At 40.2% G+C, this 21,776-nt stretch overlaps 1 protein-coding gene across 2 annotated transcripts in view; it reads left to right on the top strand.

Moving 5' to 3' along the window:
- Positions 1-21,776, top strand: part of PDE8B (phosphodiesterase 8B) — a 72,346-nt gene that overhangs the window by 44,745 nt on the left and 5,825 nt on the right. For both annotated transcript variants that reach the window (XM_060235844.1, XM_060235845.1), the window contains exons 7-19: positions 2,079-2,157; positions 2,381-2,521; positions 3,676-3,764; positions 6,083-6,143; positions 6,618-6,669; positions 8,342-8,419; positions 8,993-9,069; positions 10,194-10,358; positions 11,484-11,529; positions 15,410-15,545; positions 18,213-18,411; positions 20,641-20,858; positions 21,459-21,588. In XM_060235844.1, the coding sequence (XP_060091827.1) occupies positions 2,079-2,157; positions 2,381-2,521; positions 3,676-3,764; positions 6,083-6,143; positions 6,618-6,669; positions 8,342-8,419; positions 8,993-9,069; positions 10,194-10,358; positions 11,484-11,529; positions 15,410-15,545; positions 18,213-18,411; positions 20,641-20,858; positions 21,459-21,588 (1,471 nt within the window). The remainder of the gene's footprint in view (positions 1-2,078; positions 2,158-2,380; positions 2,522-3,675; positions 3,765-6,082; positions 6,144-6,617; positions 6,670-8,341; positions 8,420-8,992; positions 9,070-10,193; positions 10,359-11,483; positions 11,530-15,409; positions 15,546-18,212; positions 18,412-20,640; positions 20,859-21,458; positions 21,589-21,776) is intronic.

Below are 21,776 nucleotides of genomic sequence, written 5' to 3' on the forward strand. Positions count from 1 at the left end.
TTAACTGTAGTGTGCCTCAGGGGGCGGTACTCTCCCCGATGCTGTTTAACATCTATATGTGCCCCTTGCCCAGATTGCCAGGAGGTATGGGTTGGGTTGCCATCAGTACACTGATGACACCCAGCTCTATCTACTGATGAACTGCCGGTCTAACTGTACCACAGAAAATCTGGACTTGGTGCTGAAGGCCGTGGCAGGGTGGCTTAAGCTGAGTCAACTGAAACAGAATCCAACAAAGACAGAGGTCCTGTCTTTGAGCTGCGGCGGCCTGGGAAGGGAAATCCCCCTACCAGCTTTTAATGGTGTGCCAATTGTAGTGGTACCCAAGGTCAGAAGCTTGGGGGTGCTACTGGAACCTTCATTGACAATAGAGGCCCAGATAGCAGCCACTGCCAAATCCGCCTTTTTCCACCTTAGGCGGGCAAGGCAGTTGGTCCCTTTCCGTGACCGTGGCGACCTGGCAACTGTGATCCATGCTATGGTCACCTTGAGATTGGACTACTGTAACGCCCTCTACATGGGGCTGCCCTTGTCTCAAATCCGGAGACTGCAGCTGGTGCAGAATGCAGCGGCTAGGCTGTTATCAGGGCTCCCCATGCGGGAACACATACAGCCTAGGCTGCGGGAACTGCACTGGCTGCCGATAGTGTACCAGATTCGCTACAAGGTGCTGGTTATTACCTTTAAAACCCTCTATGGCCAAGGACCTGTCTACCTTAGGAAATGTCTCTTCCCATATGTTCCCCCGAGGGTACTTAGATCAGGGACACGGAACCTATTATTGATCCCTGGGCCAAGGGAAGCAAGACTGAAGATCACTCGGGTGAGCACCTTCTCTATAGTGGCCCCCAATTGGTGGAACCAACTGCCAGAAGAAGCAAGAGCCTTGCTCAATTCCGCAAGGCTTGCAAGAGAGCTTTATTTCAACTTGCTTTTAAAGGATAGCCACATATGAGGGTACTCAAGAAGACTGAAATTACTGGAATGTATTATTATTATTATTAGCACCAAACTGTTTTTAAAATGTTTTAATTGTTTTATTGTAAGATTTTAATTAGTTAATGTTTAACCTGTAAATGTTTTTACTGTTGTGAGCCACCCTGAGCTTGCTTTGGTGGGGAGGGTGGGATATAAATCCAATAAAATAAATAAATAAATAAATTAATTAAAATAAAATAATACATAACGTTGTTCCGTCTGTGGTTCTCTTTGTTGCCTAACCTCCAGGTGGTAGCTGGAGTTCTCCTGGGATTACAACTGATCTCCAGGCAACAAAGATCAGCCCACCTGGAGAAAATGTCCACTTTGGAATATGGACTCTCAGGCTCCACCCCCAAGATCTCCAACCCTGAGCTGGCAACCCTATGGCAGAACTGTCATTGCACATAAAAATCTGTTTTGAGGATTTGGAGGGTACAGGTATAGGTAAATAATTAGCCACCACTCTGGCATTATGGTCTGGGAGGGGCGGAGATTTAGGACTCAACTGTCTTTCCCTTCCCTCTCCCTCATCTCTTCTCTCCAGTTCCCATGCCCATTTTGTCTGTCTGTCTATCATAATCATCTCCCATGTTTCCCACAGTTCAAGACAGTTTATAGTTCCAATTATAAAAGTACAAAATACAGTAAAACACCACATAACCCCCTCTTTTCTGTCTTAGGGTTGCCAATTCCAGGTTGGGAAATTCCTTGAGCTTTAGGGATGGAGGCTTTGGAGGAAGGGTTAGGGGAGGGGAGGAACCTCAGATGGGTATAATGCCATTGAGTCCACCCTCCAACTCAGCCTTTTTCTCCAGGGAAATTAATCTCTGCCAATTTGAGATCAGTTGTAATTCTGGAAAATCTGCAAGGTCCTACCTGGAGGTTGTCAACCCTACTTGCCAACTTTGATGCTTTTTCTCTGTTGGACTACATGCATTAAGGGATGTGCATTAAACCAAAGTCTTCTAAACAGAAAGACTTTTTAACAGAAGAAAGTTCTGGTTCCATTTTTTTCCTCTATATGGTCCATGCACTAATGTAATTCTGTCCTGTATATTTACCAATATTAACAGAATATAATCATTTGTTACTTGCAGGGCTTGTAATTCAGTGTTTACAGCTCTAGACCACTGTCATGAAGCTATAGAAATAACTAGTGATGATCATGTAATTCAGGTATGAAAAAAGCATGATTTTTATCTATTGCCCCATATTTCTATCACCTCTCTAGGTTTTTATGTCTTAACCTCGCTCTTTGATTAGCTATTGGAAAGGGATTTTTACACTCAAATGTGCATGTGGTACGTGTAGTGAATATTGAAGATATTACATGCTTTTTGGACGCACTTTTAAGCTGTGAGCTTTACTTGTTTGTTGAAATTAATTTTTTGTTTCACAGTATGTTAATCCAGCTTTTGAGCGAATGATGGGCTATCAAAAGGGAGAGCTAATAGGAAAAGAGCTTACTGAACTTCCAAAAAGTGACAAAAACCGTACAGATCTACTGGACACAATCAACACATGTATCAAAAGAGGAAAAGTATGTGACTAAATTCCATCTGCATCCTTAAACTATTGAGCTGTGTTTTGTTTTGAAGTTCAAAATGTTTCTCCTTAGTTCTTTTTTGGTAAATTACAAATTAAGAACAAGGCTTCATCTTAGCTGTTGCTCTGTCAAAGTGTTGGCAGATACAGATAGCTAGATCTTAGATCCTTTGTCATCAGGGCTCTTTTTCTAGCAGGAGCTCCTCTGCATATCAGGCCACGCCCCCCTGATGTAGCCAATCCTCCAAGAGCTTAGGGGGCTCTAAGTACAGGATGTACTGTAAGCTCAAGGAGGATTAGCTACATCAGGGGTGTGGCCTAATATGCAGAGGAGCTCCTGCTAGAAAAAAAGCCCTGTTTGTCAGGAAGATGGAAGAAATTATCCATTATTTTCTTTGCAATGCCAGTGGTTATATTAGAAAGCCACATTGGTCCATAGTCAAATCCAAAACATAAGCCATTAATTGAGACCAACTAACATAATACAACATGTTGTGCAAGCTAAACTTGAATAGTTATGCTTGAATAGTTATATTTTGAAAATGTACAAGGCTGAGGTTAAAACAGAACCTGGCTTTTTTACATGGAATTTGGAAATTGAATTCTACTTGCCAGGTAGGTATCCTCGTTCTACCGGATATGGGTGGACCACTCCTGGTTCTAACCCATTTTATCATTGGCAGTGATAATGTGATGGTGTAGACTTAATCAGCCAGTGGAGGTTCATAATGCATTTATTAGGGGAAATTGTGACTTCTTCTTTATCTAATCTCTTCCAAACCCTTTCCCCCCCCCATAAGATTTCATTTAAAATGCCTATTTTGAAGGGTAGACCATATAACTTCCCTTATAGTAAATGTTTTCTAAATGAAAGGATGGATAAGTGATAAGCTTGAGCACAGATGTGATATGTGGGATAAAATTCCCTGAGATAGCACAAATTCACCCATTCTAGCTTTTTGCTAGAAATTTTATGGCAGAATATGATATAGTAATCTTGTCATTTTCCATTCTTTTTTAATGTTAGGGATCTTTAAAAGGCTCACAAACTGGTTAGCACTTAGGACTGAGCCTATCCACTTTGTTTTGTTTGTTTATAAAAATAGGATTGTAAACTGCCTTGTGTATTGATTTTACTTTCTTATATAGGAATGGCAAGGAGTTTATTATGCACGGAGGAAATCAGGAGACAGTATTCAACAGCATGTGAAGATAACGCCTGTAACTGGCCAAGGAGGGTAAGTGTATTAACTAAAAAATGAATTGTGTTTTGTTTTCTCTGTTAGACAAACTCTGAGGTGCATGTATGTGTTTATCTACTTAACTAATCAACTTTAAATATGTGAGCATACACTACTCTGTTACTAAATACACACACAAACACCACTATGTTATTAATGTGGAATTAAAACACAAGAAGAGTCTTGCTGGATTAGAGCAGTGGTCCATCTGATCCCCGGCGGAAGCTGGATTTTCAGGTAGCCGGCTCAAGGTTGACTCAGCATTCCATCCTTTCAAGGTCAGTAAAATGAATACCCAGCTTGCTGGGGGGAAAGTGTAGATGACTGGGGAAGGCAATGGCAAACCACCCCGTAAAAAGTCTGCCGTGAAAATGTTGTTTGGATCCTGTTACCGTTAGGTGGATCTGTAACTGGTTGACAGATCACACCCAAAGAGTGCTTGTGAATGGTTCCTCATCCTCTTGGAAAGGAGTGACAAGTAGAGTGCCTCAAGGGACCTGTTTAGTTCAACATCTTTATGAATGATTTGGATGAAGGAATAGAGGGAATGCTTATTAAATTTGCCGATAATACTAAATTTAGAGGGGTTGCAAATACAGTAGAAGACAGAAACAGGATACAGGATGACCTTGACAGGCTGGAAAACTGGGCTAAAACCAATAAAATGAATTTTAACAGGGATAAATGTAAAATTCTGCATTTAGGTAGGAAAAATCCCATACATGGTAATTGGATGGGGGAGACTTCTCTTAGCAGTAGTATGTGCAAAAAGGATCTAGGGGTCTTAGTGGATCATAAGCTGAAAATGAGTCAACAGTGTGATGCAGTGGCTAAAAAGGCAAATGCAATTTTGGACTGTATCAACAGAAGTATAGTGTCCAGATTATGTGAAGTGATGGTATCGCTTTATTCTGCTCCGGTAAGACCACACCCGGAGTATTGTGTTTAGTTTTGGGCACCACATTTTAAGAAGGATATAGACAAGCTGGAACAGGTCCAGAGGAGGGTGATGAAGATGGTGAGGGGTCTGGAGACCAAGTCCTGTGAAGAAAGGTTGAAGGAGCTGGAGATGTTTAGCCTGGAGAGGAAGCGGCTGAGAGATGTTATATCACCATCTTCAAATACTTGAAGGACTGTCAGATAGAGGATGGTGTGGAATTGTTTTCTGTGGCCCCAGAAGGTAGGACCAGAACCAATGGGTTAAAATTAAATCAAAAGGGTTTCCAGCTCAACATTAGGAAGAACTTCCTGACCATTAGAGCGGTTCCTCAGTGGAACAGGCTTCCTTGGGCTCTCCTTCCTTGGAAGTTTTTAAACAGAGACTAGATGGCCATCTGGCAGCAATGAAGATCCTGTGAATTTAGGGGGAGGTATTTGTGAGTGTCCTGCATTGTGCAGGGTGTTGGACTAGATGACCCTAGAGGTCCCTTCTATGATTCCCCCCCGCCTCTTAAGAAACTGAAGTGTCTCTTAAATATTTGGGACTGCATTGTTGGGCACAGTAAGAATACTTTGTGCTAGAATGCTCATATTAAAACACAACCATTCCAGACACTCACACATGCTTTGCTTCACTGAAGAAGGAGAGACAAGCGGCCAAAGAGATAGTAGAAGATGGTGAAGCAGGGGTTGCACCTATCCAAGCAGGTTCCAGAGATCCAGACCCTCAGACAAGAGTCCCAAACATCTGGAAAACCATTAATTCAAAATGTAAAAGCAGAAGAGCTGCAAAGAGATGGAAGCATGACCTGGGAATGGGAAGACTGCTGCAGCTACGCTCAGGTGAAACTAGCAGAAATGCACACAGGAATTTCCCAAGCAGGACTGACTGTTGCAAGACACCACAGAGTACACTAGAAGAGCAGAGAGTGAATGTCCTCAGGGTAGTTTACAGGCAAATTCTGGCATGTTCGAAAATAAAAACAAGCAGTTTTTTTCTCAGCCTTGGAGAAGGGGAATCTATTTGAATTAACCACTATGCTGTCTGATTGGTTGAAGGTGAGAAGGGAGAGGGTCTTAGATTCTTGAAATATTTACATAGGTAAGGAAACCTATCTAAAATGTGACTGTTATTGAGAAGAAGATGAACAGTATAATATTGGGATGGATTCGTGACTTCCTTCTGCTAAATGAGGATCAAAAAGACCTTTTTCCTTCGGGGGAAGAGTCCTCATTTAATGGAAGGAAGTCACTATCATGCCAGAATTAAAAAGAAAAATGATCAAGTCATTTTTTAAAACAAGTGGCTAACAACTAATCACCATTTCTATTCTCATTATGTTTATAAGTAACCATGGATTCTTTTATATTGCTAGGAAAATCAGACATTTTGTATCTATCAAGAAGTTATGTTGCACCAATGAAAGCAACAAACAGGTACAATTTTCACTTTACAGCATATAACCTGCCAATTTAATTAACTATTTTGTTTTGTATCAACAGTGTGTGGGGGGTGGACAGACAGGCAGACAGATAGGTGTGTGTGTGTTCAAAACTTCTAAATCCAAATGTCAGGAGAGATACACATTTTGTTGATCAAGCAAGATTATTTGGTACTTAGTTAAAGAGTGTCACTTTTGTTTGTAACTGAAACTGTAAAGATGGATATCCAAAGTAGCTGAAAGTTATGCAGCTATTACAATTACAGACAATTCAGCGAAACGGCAAAATAACTATCTCTTGATTTTACAGATAGTTAAATTGTTAATATGTGCAAATGAAGACATAGGAGATTTATATACACACACATAGTAGGCATTTTGTAGATATATGAGTGTTGGGCAGTTCAATTTTAGCAGAGTCAAAGGATTATATGTTTGTTTTCCTTTTTCCCTTGTCATGTAATATCAGAGCTACAAGATTCATCATGATGGGAAGTTCTCAGGAGACCAGTTTCATTCAGGTTAGAAAATGATTTTTCTTTATATGGCCTCAGTGGAAAATGAAGAACCACTTCTGCTTTTGTTCTGAAAGGCAGTCCCATAGAGGCATTCTGTGTGACAGTTCCTATTGCCTGGAAATTGTCCACATGCCAAACTGCTTAGAACATAAAGAAGAGCCCTGCTGGATTAGACTGGTGGTGCAGCTAGTCCAACACCCCATTTCACACAGTGGCTAACTGGTTGCTCTGGAAGATCAACAAACAGGTCATAGATGCTAAGACTTTCCCTAATGTTGCCTCTTAGTACTGAATGTGGAGGTTTCCTTAACTCACCATGACTAGTAGCCATTCATGGACAAGTAGTCTATCTAACTGTCTTTTAAAGTCATCAGTGCTTGTGACGAATTCCACAATTCAATTACATGTTGAGTAAAGAAGCATTTCCTTTGGTTGTCCTGTACATCAATTTCACTGGAAGTCCCTACGTTCTAGTATTATTGGACAGAGAGAAAAAACTCCCTGTATCCACTTTCTCCACCTCATGCATAATTTTATAAAACTCTGTGTACATTTCTTCTTGTAGTGTGAAGCTGACCATGCAGAAGGCTTTCTTGATAGCATTAATAAACTCAGTCAATCTTGTCTATGTGCTCATTTCATTTGATCAGATTGGGAGAGGGAGTTTTTAAAAATCATGAAAAACCCCAAGAAGATGGTTGAATTGAGATTTTACATTTTCTGCTTAGCTGTTTATCTTTCACTACTTCATTGCTTACTTTCTTTAATTCATGCTGACCACAACAATCCTAAAGGAATTCTTAATTATGAGTTCTTGATCCTTGGTTGTAAGCATAATTTGATTACTGTTTTTCCTTTGAAATGAAAGTGATTGCTCACAGATTTATTTATTTTTTTAAAAAAAATCCTAAATGCAATCATGAAAAATAAAATAAAAATTAATGAGCAATACTTTGGCTGCAAAGAACAAAGTGATAATTAAAGCCTTCCCAGGATACAGTAAATAAACATCAATACAGAAATGTCATGGAATGTAAGAGAACACAGGGTAACTAATTAAGGAGAGAAATCAAAGTGACAGTAAAAACAAAGGTATATAATGTAAAGAGAGATTGCAGAGAAAAAACAGAATGGTTCATGAATTATATTTACTTTCAGGTTGGTATATAATAAGATTTTTTTCATATGTGTACAGGATTATTTGGAGTATTTTAATTTCACTTGCATCTGATCTCAGAAATGGCAGAGAAGTACAAAAGAGTCCTATTGTGGAAGCAATCCCATTGTGCTGAGGATTAATAATTCCTATGAGATCAGTGAGTTCAATTGATTCTTGTGCAGAGATGCAACAGTTCTGAAGCCCTGACAAATTTAATTTGTATAGTGACCAGTTTGCAAAGGAGAATCAAGTTATTCCTGCAATTAATGCACATGACTTTCATACCCAATTAAAATTAGACTATCTTTTAAGACTCAAAGCTAAAAGAAGATTATTTATGTTCTATTTCTTGTAACTCTCCCTCTCTTTCTGGTCATAGGTAGATCATGACATATTCTGCTGTAAATTTTTTACCTGTAAAACTGAGAGAATTAAAATTTACACTTTAAACAAAGGGTATATGTGGCTGTGACACCAATTCTGACTGTTTTTAAATGCTTCCTGTAATATTTATAGAATCTCACTCCTTCAGATGCAAAAACAGGAGGAAAGAATCTATTGATGTCAAATCTATAACCTCTCGAAGCAGTGATGGTAAGAAAATGCATATTACTTGAACACCAGAAAACAAAAGCAGCAATCTTTCTTACTGCTAAAATCCAAGATAATAGCATTTTATTTGTCTTTTATGGTTTTTATAACAATCAGCTCTCACCTGCATGAGATGTAGCAAAGTAAGAAGAGAAAATAAGTAATTAAATGATTAGTGGAAAACATTTTGCAGATCACTTGGTGGTAAATCCATTTGTAATTCCTTTGTTACTTAAGACCCTGGCTGAGATCAAATCATGCAGCAGCTGCTCCACTTGGGAACAAGAATATTTGGGGTCTCACTGTTAAGTGGTAGCCTTCTCTCCCCCCCACCCTTTTCACATGGTTTGGGGGCCTCCAGAGTGACCTTTCATTAAAAAATGTTGCCTTTGCTCCTGTGCACTTTCTGCTCATGCATTTTGGGAGGGGGGTGTTTAGACCTTGTTCCATCTTTTGTAACCTTTGCTTTCAAACAAGTGCTTGAATATATAGGTCCCACTCATTAAAAACTATGGATTTTGTGAAAATACAGCTTTTATTTTCTCTCAAAAACCAAATATTTATACTTAACGGCAGCCCCAAGCTTACAGAATCGTCGATATTCATCTGTGGCAAGAATTCACTCCATGACGATAGAAGCTCCAATTACAAAGGTAGAAGTCAAATATTTTTTGGAGTTGTCTCAATACACAAGTCTGTTATAAGAATGGGCATGGCAAGACAGCCTGACTGAGAGGAAGTCCTAAATTTTTCAGCCAAAATGATTATCTTGAGAATCTAGTTCATACACAGCTGCACCTAAGAAAAGGAGAGTGATACATTTTTCAGATAATGGTTCCATCTTGTGCCACCCTTAATGTGCACAGTATATAGCTGTACTGTTGTGTGGTGATATACTGATGCTATTGTGTGTGTTCATTCCATGTAAATTAGTAATTTATCACAAGTTCTGTTCAAAATGCATTTTCATAATCTAGAAAAGTATTTTTAAAATTTTGCAAGCTGTATTTTTGTCATTTACACTTGTACAATCATTGTTGCACATTCAAGAAATCAATGGAATCCAACTCTCAGTTTGCTGCTGCTACTACTACTATTACTACATGTGAATTTATCTGATTTGTTTTTTGTCACTTTCATAACAACAGAGGGATAAAAGTAGTGAACAAGTTGAAGCTAGGGAAATCTGAACTTCTTGCTTATCAAACACATGAACGATGGCAGTGCTATTTATCTTTCAAATGTCTTTGGGTGTAAACTCACAGGAAACAAGAAACTGAAACTTTTGCACAATAGCAAGTGGTTAATTGATGGGACCTGTCTTTAGTAATTCAAGACTTTTTTCATCCTCAGTGTTCAGGACAATTATGTTTTACAGCATTTTTGTTTCTCATTTAAATAGAAAATAAAATATTATGGTGGTCTTGAACTCTAAGAATGAATAGTGTTTGTTAAATGTTAAATCACCTCACATTTTCAATCTCCTCAGAAAGGACAGAAATATTTTAAATATTTTCTGTTAAAATTTGTATTCACTGTTTTCTCTTCAAAGGAAACTCAGAGCTGCTCATAGTAATTAATTTGTTCATTTGTTTGGAAAACTCTTATACCATCTCTCCAGGGAACATGCGATAAGCGGTTCACAATAAATAATAAAAGTAATTAATTGGTTAAGCAATGAGTAGTCCTTTTATGGTCTATTTATATATAAAAAATGTCTGAAATCAGCAACAGGATTTTTATATACAATGCAATTCTCTTCTTTGTAACGCTACAGGTCATAAATATAATCAATTCAGCTCAAGAGAACAGTCCTGTAACTGTTGCAGAGGCCTTAGATAGAGTTTTGGAAATTTTACGGACAACAGAACTTTACTCTCCTCAATTGGGTACCAAAGATGAAGATCCTCACACTAGTGATCTTGTTGGAGGTCTGATGACTGTGAGTAAGAAGGCAATATTCAAGCAACCAACTTCATTAAACAATATAGAACTGTTTATTGAAAGTGCACATTCTTTTGACTGAATAGAGTCCAGTAGCACCTTTAAGACCAACAAAGTTTAATTCAAGGTGCTACTGGACTCTAACTTTATTCTGTTGCTTCAGACCAATACAGCACCTGGATCTACATGACTGAGAACCAACAATGGCCCCCTTTTTCCCCCCTAAAGAGGGAAGGTTTGTTGTTTCAGATCAGTATCTATTATAAAGATACTGTATCTATTATAAATAGACTGTATTATTACAGTATCTATTATAAATAGATCAGTATCTATTATAAAGTAAAACAAGGTGGTTAACTCAGGTGTCAGATTTAGAGCATAGCTCCAGACAGGGGAAGTCCGGCCCTGAAGGGCTGCTGACAACCTGGGCAAACAGAGCCCAGTAGCTTTTCAGGGTTTTACCTGGTTTACTCTACAGACATTTTAACTTCCCAGTCCAGGCCATTTCAATAAAGCTGCTGCAAGAAAGGTTCCCTGTTCAAATTTCATATCCCAGGATAATATTTCATATCCCAGGATTTTCACACACGCACAAAAACCCCCAGACACTAGTGTGAGTTTTCACAAATTATATACACAGCTTTCATATGGCTTTTCCTACATATAGGAAAACTAGTAACAATAGCCTTCGATTTCTGCTCAAACCCTACATCTCTTCATTGCATTTTATTTCAGTTTCGTTATTTACAACATTCATGGGTACAGTGCCCCCAAATCTCCAGTGGTTTTCTAGCCTGGATCTGGCAACCCCACCCCACCCCCACCCTCTGCCAGTGGCCGAGGGGGACCTGGCAACCTTGACTCTTGGCAGAATTTGGTTTTATTTATAGATTCAATTGTCTGCCTTTTTCCAGAAATAGAGTATTTACTGTATGGGTTTATGATATTTTGGATCACATTATTTAAATTGCATAGTTGATAAATTTAATAACATTCTGGATTGTTACATGTATTTTTGGATGTCCCAACCCTTTTCTGTTTCAGCTTTTGAAAGGGCATTTTCCTGTCTTTTTTATTGCCATATAAAACCTACCGCAGACAATATCTTTTTGTTTCATTATAGGATGGCTTGAGAAGGCTGTCAGGAAATGAGTATGTATTTTCTAAAAGTAAGTTTATTTACAAAATTTATACCCCACTTTTCTGCAGTCATCAGGGCCACTAAGACATTTAACAGACTAAAAACATATACACATTTTAAAAACCATTAAAAAGAAATAATTAAAACACTTAAAACCATGCTAAAATAACATAGTGGTGGTGCATAGTGCTGTCAAGTAGCAGCTAATGTATGGTGACTCCATAGGGTTTTCAAGGCAAGAGATGTTCAGAGGTGGTTTGCCATTGCCTGCCACTCCAAAGCAACCCTGGACTTCCTTGGTGGTCTCCCATCCAAATACTAACCAGGGTCAACTCTGCTTCCAAGATCTGATGAGATTGCATTAGCCTGAGCCATTCAGGTCAAAGTTAAAATACACATACAAAAACATAAACAACAGGAAGAAAGTTTCACTGAGAGAATGCCAAATGAAACAAAGAAGTCTTCACTAACTGGCAGAAGATGACCACAGAAGGGGACAGATAGGTCTTCATGGGGAGAGAGTTCCAAAGTTTTTCTGCCTCAGCCAGGAAGACTCTCACCCTCTTCATGCCTAATCTCAAAAGGTGAGGGCGCCTGCAACAGGGCCACCCAAGATGAAGCTAAGATCATAAGAAAGTAAGTTCATAAGAAAGTTCAAAGAAGGTGAATTCATAAAGAAGTAGTCCTTTAAGCATTTTGGTCCCAAAACCATATAGGGCTTTAAAGTTCATCACCAGCAGTGTTCCTCTAAGCTGAGTTAGCGTGAGCCAGCTCACAGATTTTTAGCTTCCAGCTCAAATTTTTGTCTTAGCTCAGGAAAAATGACCTCAGAGCACACTAATTTATGCAGCAGCTCACAACTTTAGTGCCAGTAGCTCATAACTTTAATACCAGTAGTTCACAAAGTAGAATTTTTGCTCACAAGACTCTGCAGCTTAGAGGGAACATTGATCACCAGTACCTTGAGTTATGTCCAGAAACAGGTTGAGAGCCATTGTAGATGGGCCAAGACTGCAGTGATATGGTTCCTATGGCCCACTCTAGTCAGCATCCTGGCTGAAGCATTCTGCACCAATTGAAGTTTCCACTGCAGCTGGTTAACCAGTCAAAGCTCCTGTCCACAGCTGCCACATGCTTATCCATCAGTAGTCTTGGTTAATAGTACCCTCAAACTATGGACTACAACCCCATCCAGAGTGAGTGACACATTGGCCCTGTTCACACAGCATGCTGAGTCCATGTTAAACTGACCCGGTTCTTTATTAGGGTTTGTAGAATCTTTCGGGATCAAGTGCCGTGTTCTACTGGAGAAAGTTTTCCTTCCAGACGTTTCGTTCTCAGCTGCGGAGAACATCCTCAGTGGCGTTGCAGCCGGAGCAGGCGCTCAGACCTTCTTGGCTGCTGTGCATTGAGTGGAGCCAGGGCTGCTGGAGAGCTGCTATTTCTACGCTGGAGGGGGTGTGATGAAAGGGCAATTGGTTTGTGGATGTGCCCATTGTTTGGTGGGGCTTCCTGGAAGGGTAGTGATAAGGAAACTGGCTGTTGAATGTGACCATTGTTCTGTGTTAATTGCTGGGAGGGTTGGAAGGGGTTTGAAGATAAGGAAGATGGTTGTTGACTGTGCTGATTGCTCTGTGGAATTTGTTGGTTGTTCTGAGACTTTCTGCAATTTATAGTCTGCAGGGTGTTATGCAGAGCTGGGTACCAAGATTGGTGGATGAAAATGCCTTCTTCCTTTCTGTTAGCAAATTCCACAGAGCAATCAGCACAGTCAACAACCATCTTCCTTATCTTCAAACCCCTTCCAACCCTCCCAGCAATTAACACAGAACAATGGTCACATTCAACAGCCAGTTTCCTTATCACTACCCTTCCAGGAAGCCCCACCAAACAATGGGCACATCCACAAACCAATTGCCCTTTCATCACACCCCCTCCAGCGTAGAAATAGCAGCTCTCCAGCAGCCCTGGCTCCACTCAATGCACAGCAGCCAAGAAGGTCTGAGCGCCTGCTCCGGCTGCAACGCCACTGAGGATGTTCTCCGCAGCTGAGAACGAAATGTCTGGAAGGAAAACTTTCTCCAGTAGAACACGGCACTTGATCCTGAAAGATTCTACAAACCCTAATGATGTTACCAGCCGTGAAAACCTGAAATCTTTGATGACCTGGTTCTGTTCCGGATATTATTGATCAGACTGCCATACTGCAATCTGAATCACTCCGTGGTGAAACTGTCTTCTGCCGTCCACACGACGGCACCATGCAGTTCTTATTTTTCTTCCACTATTATGCGCATGCGCATAGGTTAAAACATTATGTGGTTATGCAGTTATGTACATATCGCTAAGTAGTAAAAAAAAATGGTGATCGTAAACCGGATGTCTGAGGCTCCTTTTGCTCTGGGACAGCCTTTAGACATCCGGAAGTTGGTTAATATCGCAGCAGAACTATCCAGATGGAGAAAACTACGAGGTGAAACCGGAGAACTCAAAAAACACCGCAAAGGAGCAGGTAACAAAATAATCCGGTTCCGAGAAGGATTGGGGGGGGGCTACCACGAGTTAATACTGGGAGGCAGATGTTGCTGTCTGATCAGTCACTTTAAATCCAGAAGGAAACAAGCGACATCTGATTATACTGTGCGTCTGAACAGGGCCATTAAATCCCAAGTCAGATCTTTCACTTACCAGTAGTACTTGCTTTTTGCTGGAATTAAGCTTCAGTTTATTAGACAGCATCCACTCCAAAACTACCTCCAGGCACCATTTCATGGTTTCTATAACCTCCTAAGGATTGGCCAGAAGTGTGAGATAGAGCTGAGTGTCATCCACAGATGGTAACGACCGAGATATCACCCAGATAATCTCACTCAGCAGTTTCATGTCAACATTCCCATCTTTGCTAGTATTACAGATCAGTCAGTCATCTCTGAAACCACTGGTACAAAGAACCACACGTATTCAAACTTCTGTATTGTTTTTTTTTAAAAAAAAACATTGAATTTTGTGTATCAAATTATGCAATCATACAACATTTGAGATTTTCTTCACCCTTCTCTGACCAGTCCCAGAGTTGCTGATTACAGATGCTGATCCAGAACCCATTGTACTGGCTGGCAGCATCTTGTGATATGGATTGGGTAGAATCAAATGGGAACACTAGCTCTGGAAAACATTACTGGCTCTGCATTTTCATATTTGTATAGAAAGCTTAAGTTTAAATGTTTAACTTTAAACATTGAGACTTTAAGAACTGGATGTGATGGCAGTAGTTATGTATTCTTAAATACACAATGCCTAGTCATATAGAAGGGGTGGGGGGAAGCCCAGTTTTAAAAGCAAAATGTGGACTCTGATGATGAGCCCAGGACCTTCCAATTGCATATGGTTTGTCTCCCTAAAGCCTCTATTTCCAAGTGCTTTTCTTCTAGCTGAGGAAATTTTTAAATATATCATAGCCAGTCTGAGGAGAAAAGTGCTTGAGAAGAGAAGATACAGATCATTAACTCTCCTATATGCCTTATTTGCATATGGAACCCCAACACTGACCAGGGGAAGTCAGCCAGTGAACAACAGAGGCAGCTGCCCCAGGCTGTGCACTTCAGGAAAAACCACCCATAGCCACACCCTGCAAAGGAGGAGGGAAAAGTCACCTGAGGCCCTGTGTGGACATGCACAGGATAAGGGCCACCCCTTGCTTGGCCCTGGCATTGGTTCTGGAGCCCCATCCTGGACTTTTGCCCAGCACCCCAGAATCACAATAGACCCCTTTGCACCCTCCCTCCTCCTCTTTATAAATGATTGGTATGGTTCTGACACAGTTGTATCTTGTTTGGCTCCAAGTCTTACATTTTACTGAATATTCTTCAAACAAATAACCATAACTAGTTTGTTTGTCATTTGGACAGATATGAACCAGAGCCATGGTCATCTCTCAGTGCCCATTACCATCAATGATGTCCCACCTTGTATTGCACGCCTACTAGAAAATGAAGAGAGCTGGGACTTCAATATTTTTGAATTGGAAGTTGTCACACATAAAAAGTAAGCCTTTTCTGTCTGCATAGATAGACAAAAAATAGAAGGGAGGGCAATCTCTGAAGTGGTCATGATATGAAAGAAGCCTGTGAATAATTTGCTTTGAAGCATCAATCTATCCCTGCCACAATGATGAATGTTGATGTAGGAAGCATGAGTACTTTGTGTTTCCATTTTCTTGACTTTCTCTGTAATATGTGAAATGGGTGTAACTTCTGAAACTGCCAGGGATATTTTAAAAAATATTCCATAGACATTTTTTTTCTGACTGCTTTTACATGAGCTAGGTATAATGGATCCACTCGCTCTCCCATGTTGTCTCAGTGCTCTCTAGCCAGCCATTTCCATCTCCCATCTGACAAGCCAGCGAAGTAATGCCCTCCATAGTTTGACCTGAAGAAACACCCTCGGACTCCGTCCTCATATCATGGGAATCACTCCCAACTTGCTTACAGAAGGCTGGTAGACCAACAGAGGATAGATTCCTCTGATCTGCCTTTGGGGGAGTAGCAAAATTCTGCGTTCCACGTCTATTATTAGAGCAAGTGTTGACACAAGGCCTCATAGGATATAGGACCCGAACAACATTGTCTTGGAATACACGTACCGGAAAAACCCCTTTTGTGCTCAGTTTCATTTTTTGTCTGAGAAGTAAAGTGGGGACGTTAGGGGAAGAAAAAGAGAGTAAAACTTTCTTTGCTTGGCTCTGATGATTGAGCGGCTCTATTGATATAAGGTCAATTGTAGCTGGATTAATCCTCAAAAGTTCGCTAAGCCGACTCTTAGCCATGAATTTATTTCCCCAGTATGGATATGATCCCCTGTACTTACATACCATCAAGCAGATCTTACTTGGCTGGAGAATCAATTGCTGATAGTTCTCACCTTTCTCTCTCTGGGGTGTAAGCTGCCCAGGCCTCCGTGGACTGCTAAAATTTTTCAAAGTTAATGATCTGATTGGCATATGTTGATTACTATTCTCTGAGAGGGACAGTCCTGCTATCGCTGCTGTAAGAGATTTAAGTTGGTTCGAAATCTCCTCCATACCTTGAAAAATGCAATCAACAGTTCTTGCAATTAGGTCAAGCAGATTGCTGCCTGCTGATGCACCACAGTCCCCCTCAGTCAAATTCTTGCTGGGCAACTGCCACGCCCCAGAATCATCCACAGCTGCTGCCCTCCCAACCGGCCGAGGCGAGCAACTACACTCCACTTCCTCTGGTAGGTCTAAATGTTCCTCAAGTGGGGTAAAACGGTTAGCTGTCTTGATATTATACTCCACAGAGTGCCCAGCTTGCTTTGTCTTTGGTCCAAAAAAGTCTTTAATTTTCAACTGTTTGCTCTTTGGTGAAACGCCAAATTCATCAACCTCATCTCTAGGCCGCTTGCCCGCCATTTAATGGGCTGTTTAAGCTGTTTAAGTTTCTTATCTTATGACTATCCACACTGAAGGGAAAAGACAACTGTCCACACACAAGTATCTTCATAAGGTGTGGGGGAGGAAATGATTTTGCCTGCTGTAGGCCAAGGCCATAAATCCTTCGCTACCACACCACAGATAACAGCCGCAGTAAATAAGGCGAAAACAGCAGCTCCTAAGCTTTAGAGGCTCTTATTAGACCAAAGAGCGGGGAAACCATGTAACATTAAACAAGTCCACTCCCTGCCAGGACAACCTTGAGGGAGCGTAGAAGAAAGAAAGACAAAAGGCAGAGTCTCACGGAGAGCAGAGAACAAGCAACCTCCTCCAGGGTCCGCCGGCCATCTCTGCCCACTGTTTCTTCTGTCAAGTTGTGTTTGGACCTTCCAGTCTCATCCATTCGGTCAGGTTCCATGTTGTCTGTAAGCCCAGAATTCCCTCCAGGTACACCTACATAATGCCACCCACCTTGCTTTCCTCAAAGTCCACCTCAAATCCACCTCTTTCATAAAGACTTTGGAATATATCCTTCAGCACTGAAGCCCAACCCAAGAATATGTATCTACATTGGCTGTTATTCTTCCCCTTTAGTCTTATTGCTCCCAATTTCCCCAGCCATTTCTTTGTCTATCAATGGTAAAAATGTAGATGGTAGGCTTTTCAAGGCACCAGTCTACATTGTAGCTTATAATGACATTATTTTTAATAATCTAAGGCTTCCTTCAAAGGCTTCATTCAGATGTCATGACAAACAGAGATGTCCATTGTTAGCATGTACACTTCTTTTTGCTTTTCTCACATGCTTCCCTTGCTGTTTCCTCCCTTTGTATCCCCTTTCCCTCTTTATGCACAGAATAGTTTGGGAAACCTCAAATCAAGCCCTGATTCTCCATGACATCCAACTACAGTCATGTGGGTGAATTAGGGTATGTTTCTTCTCCACAAAATGGCATTCTAAACCTCAGTTTAATCTCATTTTAGAAAATGCAGACAGCTGCATGACATGGAAGGAATCTCCAAATCTCTCAGGTGTCTCCATTTGGATGTTACAGTTAATTGGGATCTGAGTGAAGTCTTCACCTGTAAGGGAGGAGTGAAGGAAATATACATGCACTTCAGCAAATGGTGCTCATTTCCATAAGGGACAAACCTGTTTGTCATGGCATGAGAATGCAACCAAAGGCAACAACAAGGATAGGTTGATAGAAACTGGCTATCCTAACCTGGTTTACTATTTTCTTGCTGTGTTTCAGGCCATTGGTTTATCTGGGGATGAAAATTTTTGCCCGCTTTGGTGTCTGTGAATCTTTAAATTGTTCAGAAGCCACATTGCGAGCCTGGTTCCAGGTGATTGAAGCCAACTATCATTCTTCCAATTCTTACCATAACTCCACTCATGCAGCTGATGTCTTGCATGCTACTGCATTCTTTCTGGGGAAAGACAGAGTTAAGGTACATTCTCTGGCGTATTACTAACCCTTCTTCAATTTTGAGTACTTATAAGGAGACCAGAAAGGAAGACAAGCTGGATGGGTTTTAATGATAGAAAGATAGAAACAGATTAAATTAGGGAGGGTGGGGGTTGGGTGGAACTCAGAGAGAGTATAACTTTTCCCTGCAATGAAGCTTCCAAGGAAGAATTACAGCAATGTTTGCATACATGATAATCTATCTCAGGATAGGACTGGAACAGTAGGCAGAATAATGTGGCAAAAGTTTCCTGGATTTTATCCCTTCAGGCTACAGCAGGCAGGACTGTGTCTGAAAGCTGTGCCTTCCAAAACAACTCTGTTGTATGAAAAATGACCCATGAGAAAGTAGATTAGGATGAATACTTCTTCCTGAAATATTGTTATTTGTGTAGTGATCATTGTTTTTCGTTTTTTTTAAATTATAGCGTAGCCTTCAAAGATGCAGACCACCACCTGTGGCCCTGAGGTGATACATTCCAGGAAGTACTAGTTCACTGTGTGATCTTTATTAATTGGCCCAGTATCTTTCCAGCTCTCATACCAAAATGTAATCTGTAGATTCATAACATGAGAACATGGATAGTAATAGCTGTTCAAATGGTAGTTCACAATCTGCAACAAGTTATGGAAGCTTAGTGATCAAAAACAGATTTGGAAGTCACTGCATAGTAATGTTTTGTTCATAGAAGAGAATATAAACCAAAGTAGATTCCTGAACAAAATATGTTGTTGAAGACTTTCCTAGCTGGAGTTCATTAGTTGTAGATTTTCCAAGCTGTATGGCCATGGTCCTGGCTTAGTAGTACCTGATGTTTCGCCAGCAGCTGTGACCAGCATCCTCAGAGGTACAACACATAAAGTTCTCTCTGTGTCAAAGTGAGAGGAAAGAAAGAAATGATGGGGATTTATATCTACTCAGGAAGGTGGGGTAGGGCTGAGTCATTATCTTGTAGGAATTTCCCAGGCTGAGACATGTTAATGGAGAAGTTTTCCAGAGGAGGTTCTTTTGTATATGGAGCTTTCCTGAGGAGGTTCTTTGCATATGAAATGGCTGTTGGAATTCTAATTTTATCTATAGTGCTGTTGTAAGCTGTAGAGCATTTTGTGTTTTTCAGGACTGGAAACTATGCCCTATTCACTTCTGCAGGATTATACCACATACCCTGCAGTTGTGGACAGGGTTACATTGAGACCACACAACATGCATTCAGACAAGAATAAATGAAAGACACTGCAGACTAGGCCAACCTGAAAAATCAGGAGTCCTGAAAAAAACAGAGGTCTGCCAGAAAGAGAGGAAATGGCCTTAGTCTGAATAATGACATTCTGTAGCAAAGCAGCTATGATTTAACAATGGTAAATGTGATTGATCTGAAAAGGCAGAGCAAATTTCACATAGTACTAAAAAAATTGCACAGAAAATTAAATAAAGGAATCCTTGGTTTTTTAAAAACAAACATTATTTTAAACTTTCCACAAAATAATTTATAAAGAACCAGTTAAATAAAGAAATATCATCTCATAGTAATTATTCTGATATGTAATGATGAGAAATGTCGCCATTGAAAACTAACATTTCATTTCTCATACAATTCTAATAGGGTACAATTTCTAGAATAACCAACAATGGGTGATTTACAGGGAAATGTCACCTCACGCAGATAAAAAATACAATTTTCTTATTTATTTGACTTTTGTTTGATCCATCTCCAAAGCACTCAAGGGTAGCATACATGGTCCTGTCCACTCAAATACTTATATTCTAATTTATGTGTTTAATTATGTTTCTATTTGTATGTTTCTATTTTGGGTCTTGTAGAAATGCGAAATATAAATATTTTAAATAAGTAAATGTTATCCTTAAGCAAACCTATGAGGCTGCTGAGAGAGAATCACTGTAGAGTTTCCTTGGTTCTTTTCAAGTTTCTTATCCTGTTTCTTACACACCTAAGGAAATGCTGATTGGCGCTTTGGGGTCAGGAAGCAATTTTCTCCTGGCCAGTTTGGCCAGGGGTCCTGGAGGATCCCCTTTTGCCATATTCTGGGAGAGGGTGGCAGGGAAGAAGTATTTGTGAATTTCCTGCATTGTGCAGGGGGTTGGACTAGATGATAATTCCAACACTGTGATTCTTTGATTAAATGCATAATTGCTAATCTCCCAAAGATGTTTTGATAGGTATTGATGAATGAGACTCACTCTTTCTTCTAGGGAAGCCTTGATTATTTAGACATAGTAGCTGCATTAATTGCTGCAACAGTTCACGATGTGGATCATCCAGGGCGGACCAACTCTTTCCTGTGCAATGCAAGCAGTGAACTAGCTGTTCTCTACAATGACACTGCAGTACTGGAAAGCCACCACACAGCTCTAGCATTCCAGCTCACAGCAAAAGACAACAAGTGCAATATTTTCAAAAATCTCAACAGGTTAGCATCTTCAGCCTTCTTCCTTGTTTTGAGCTTCTTTAAAGAGTGTCTGAAGATATTACATGCTTGTTGTATGTGAAAATCTGACCCCAACAAATTTTTATAAAATGCAAGTGGTAAATATCTGACTGTCTTGTAAATTTATATCTGAATGTAGCCAGTTGTCTAATTGTGCTTGCTCAGCATTCCTTGGTGAGAAGCAGCAAGTAAATACATAACTATTTTCAGGCAATCAAAATGTATCTGAAGTTGTCAACATTCAAAGGTAATTATTGTTTCAGAGACATATTTCACACAGCAAACAGCGGACATATTTAACACAACAGAATTACATGTATGTACTGCTCAGGAAATAAAGTTCACGCAGAGCCTTTCTCTATTTTTAGTAAACTAATATGAATCATAGAGATAGCATACTAAGCTATTTAAGAGAGTTGCACACTTGCTAACTTATCATTCAAATGAGCTCTGTATAGTCATACTGACACTAGTCTCACACACACACACCAAGAACTCTTATACTTTTGTGTACAGTAGTAATTAGATATCCAGAGATTCAGTTCTGTGAATATATAGTTTGACTGCTCTTGTATTTTCCAGAAATCATTATCGGACTCTTCGTCAAGCAATTATTGACATGGTTTTGGCAACAGAGATGACAAAACACTTTGAACATGTGAATAAGTTTGTGAATAGCATCATCAAGCCCTCAGAAGAAAGCAATTCCAATGTAAGTGGAGCTGGAACCTCCCTCCTGAGGTTCCAGTCGCCTCCCTCCTGAGGTTCCAGTCGCCTCCCTCCTGAGGTTCCAGTCGCCTCCCTCCTGAGGTTCCAATCCCAAATGCCTAGGTATTTCTCAACCCAGAGTTGATAACCATACTACAGTTGGATCCAGACTAAGGATTTTCACCAATGAAA

Source organism: Heteronotia binoei, chromosome 4 (assembly GCF_032191835.1).
Source record: "Heteronotia binoei isolate CCM8104 ecotype False Entrance Well chromosome 4, APGP_CSIRO_Hbin_v1, whole genome shotgun sequence".
Lineage (NCBI taxonomy): Eukaryota > Metazoa > Chordata > Lepidosauria > Squamata > Gekkonidae > Heteronotia > Heteronotia binoei.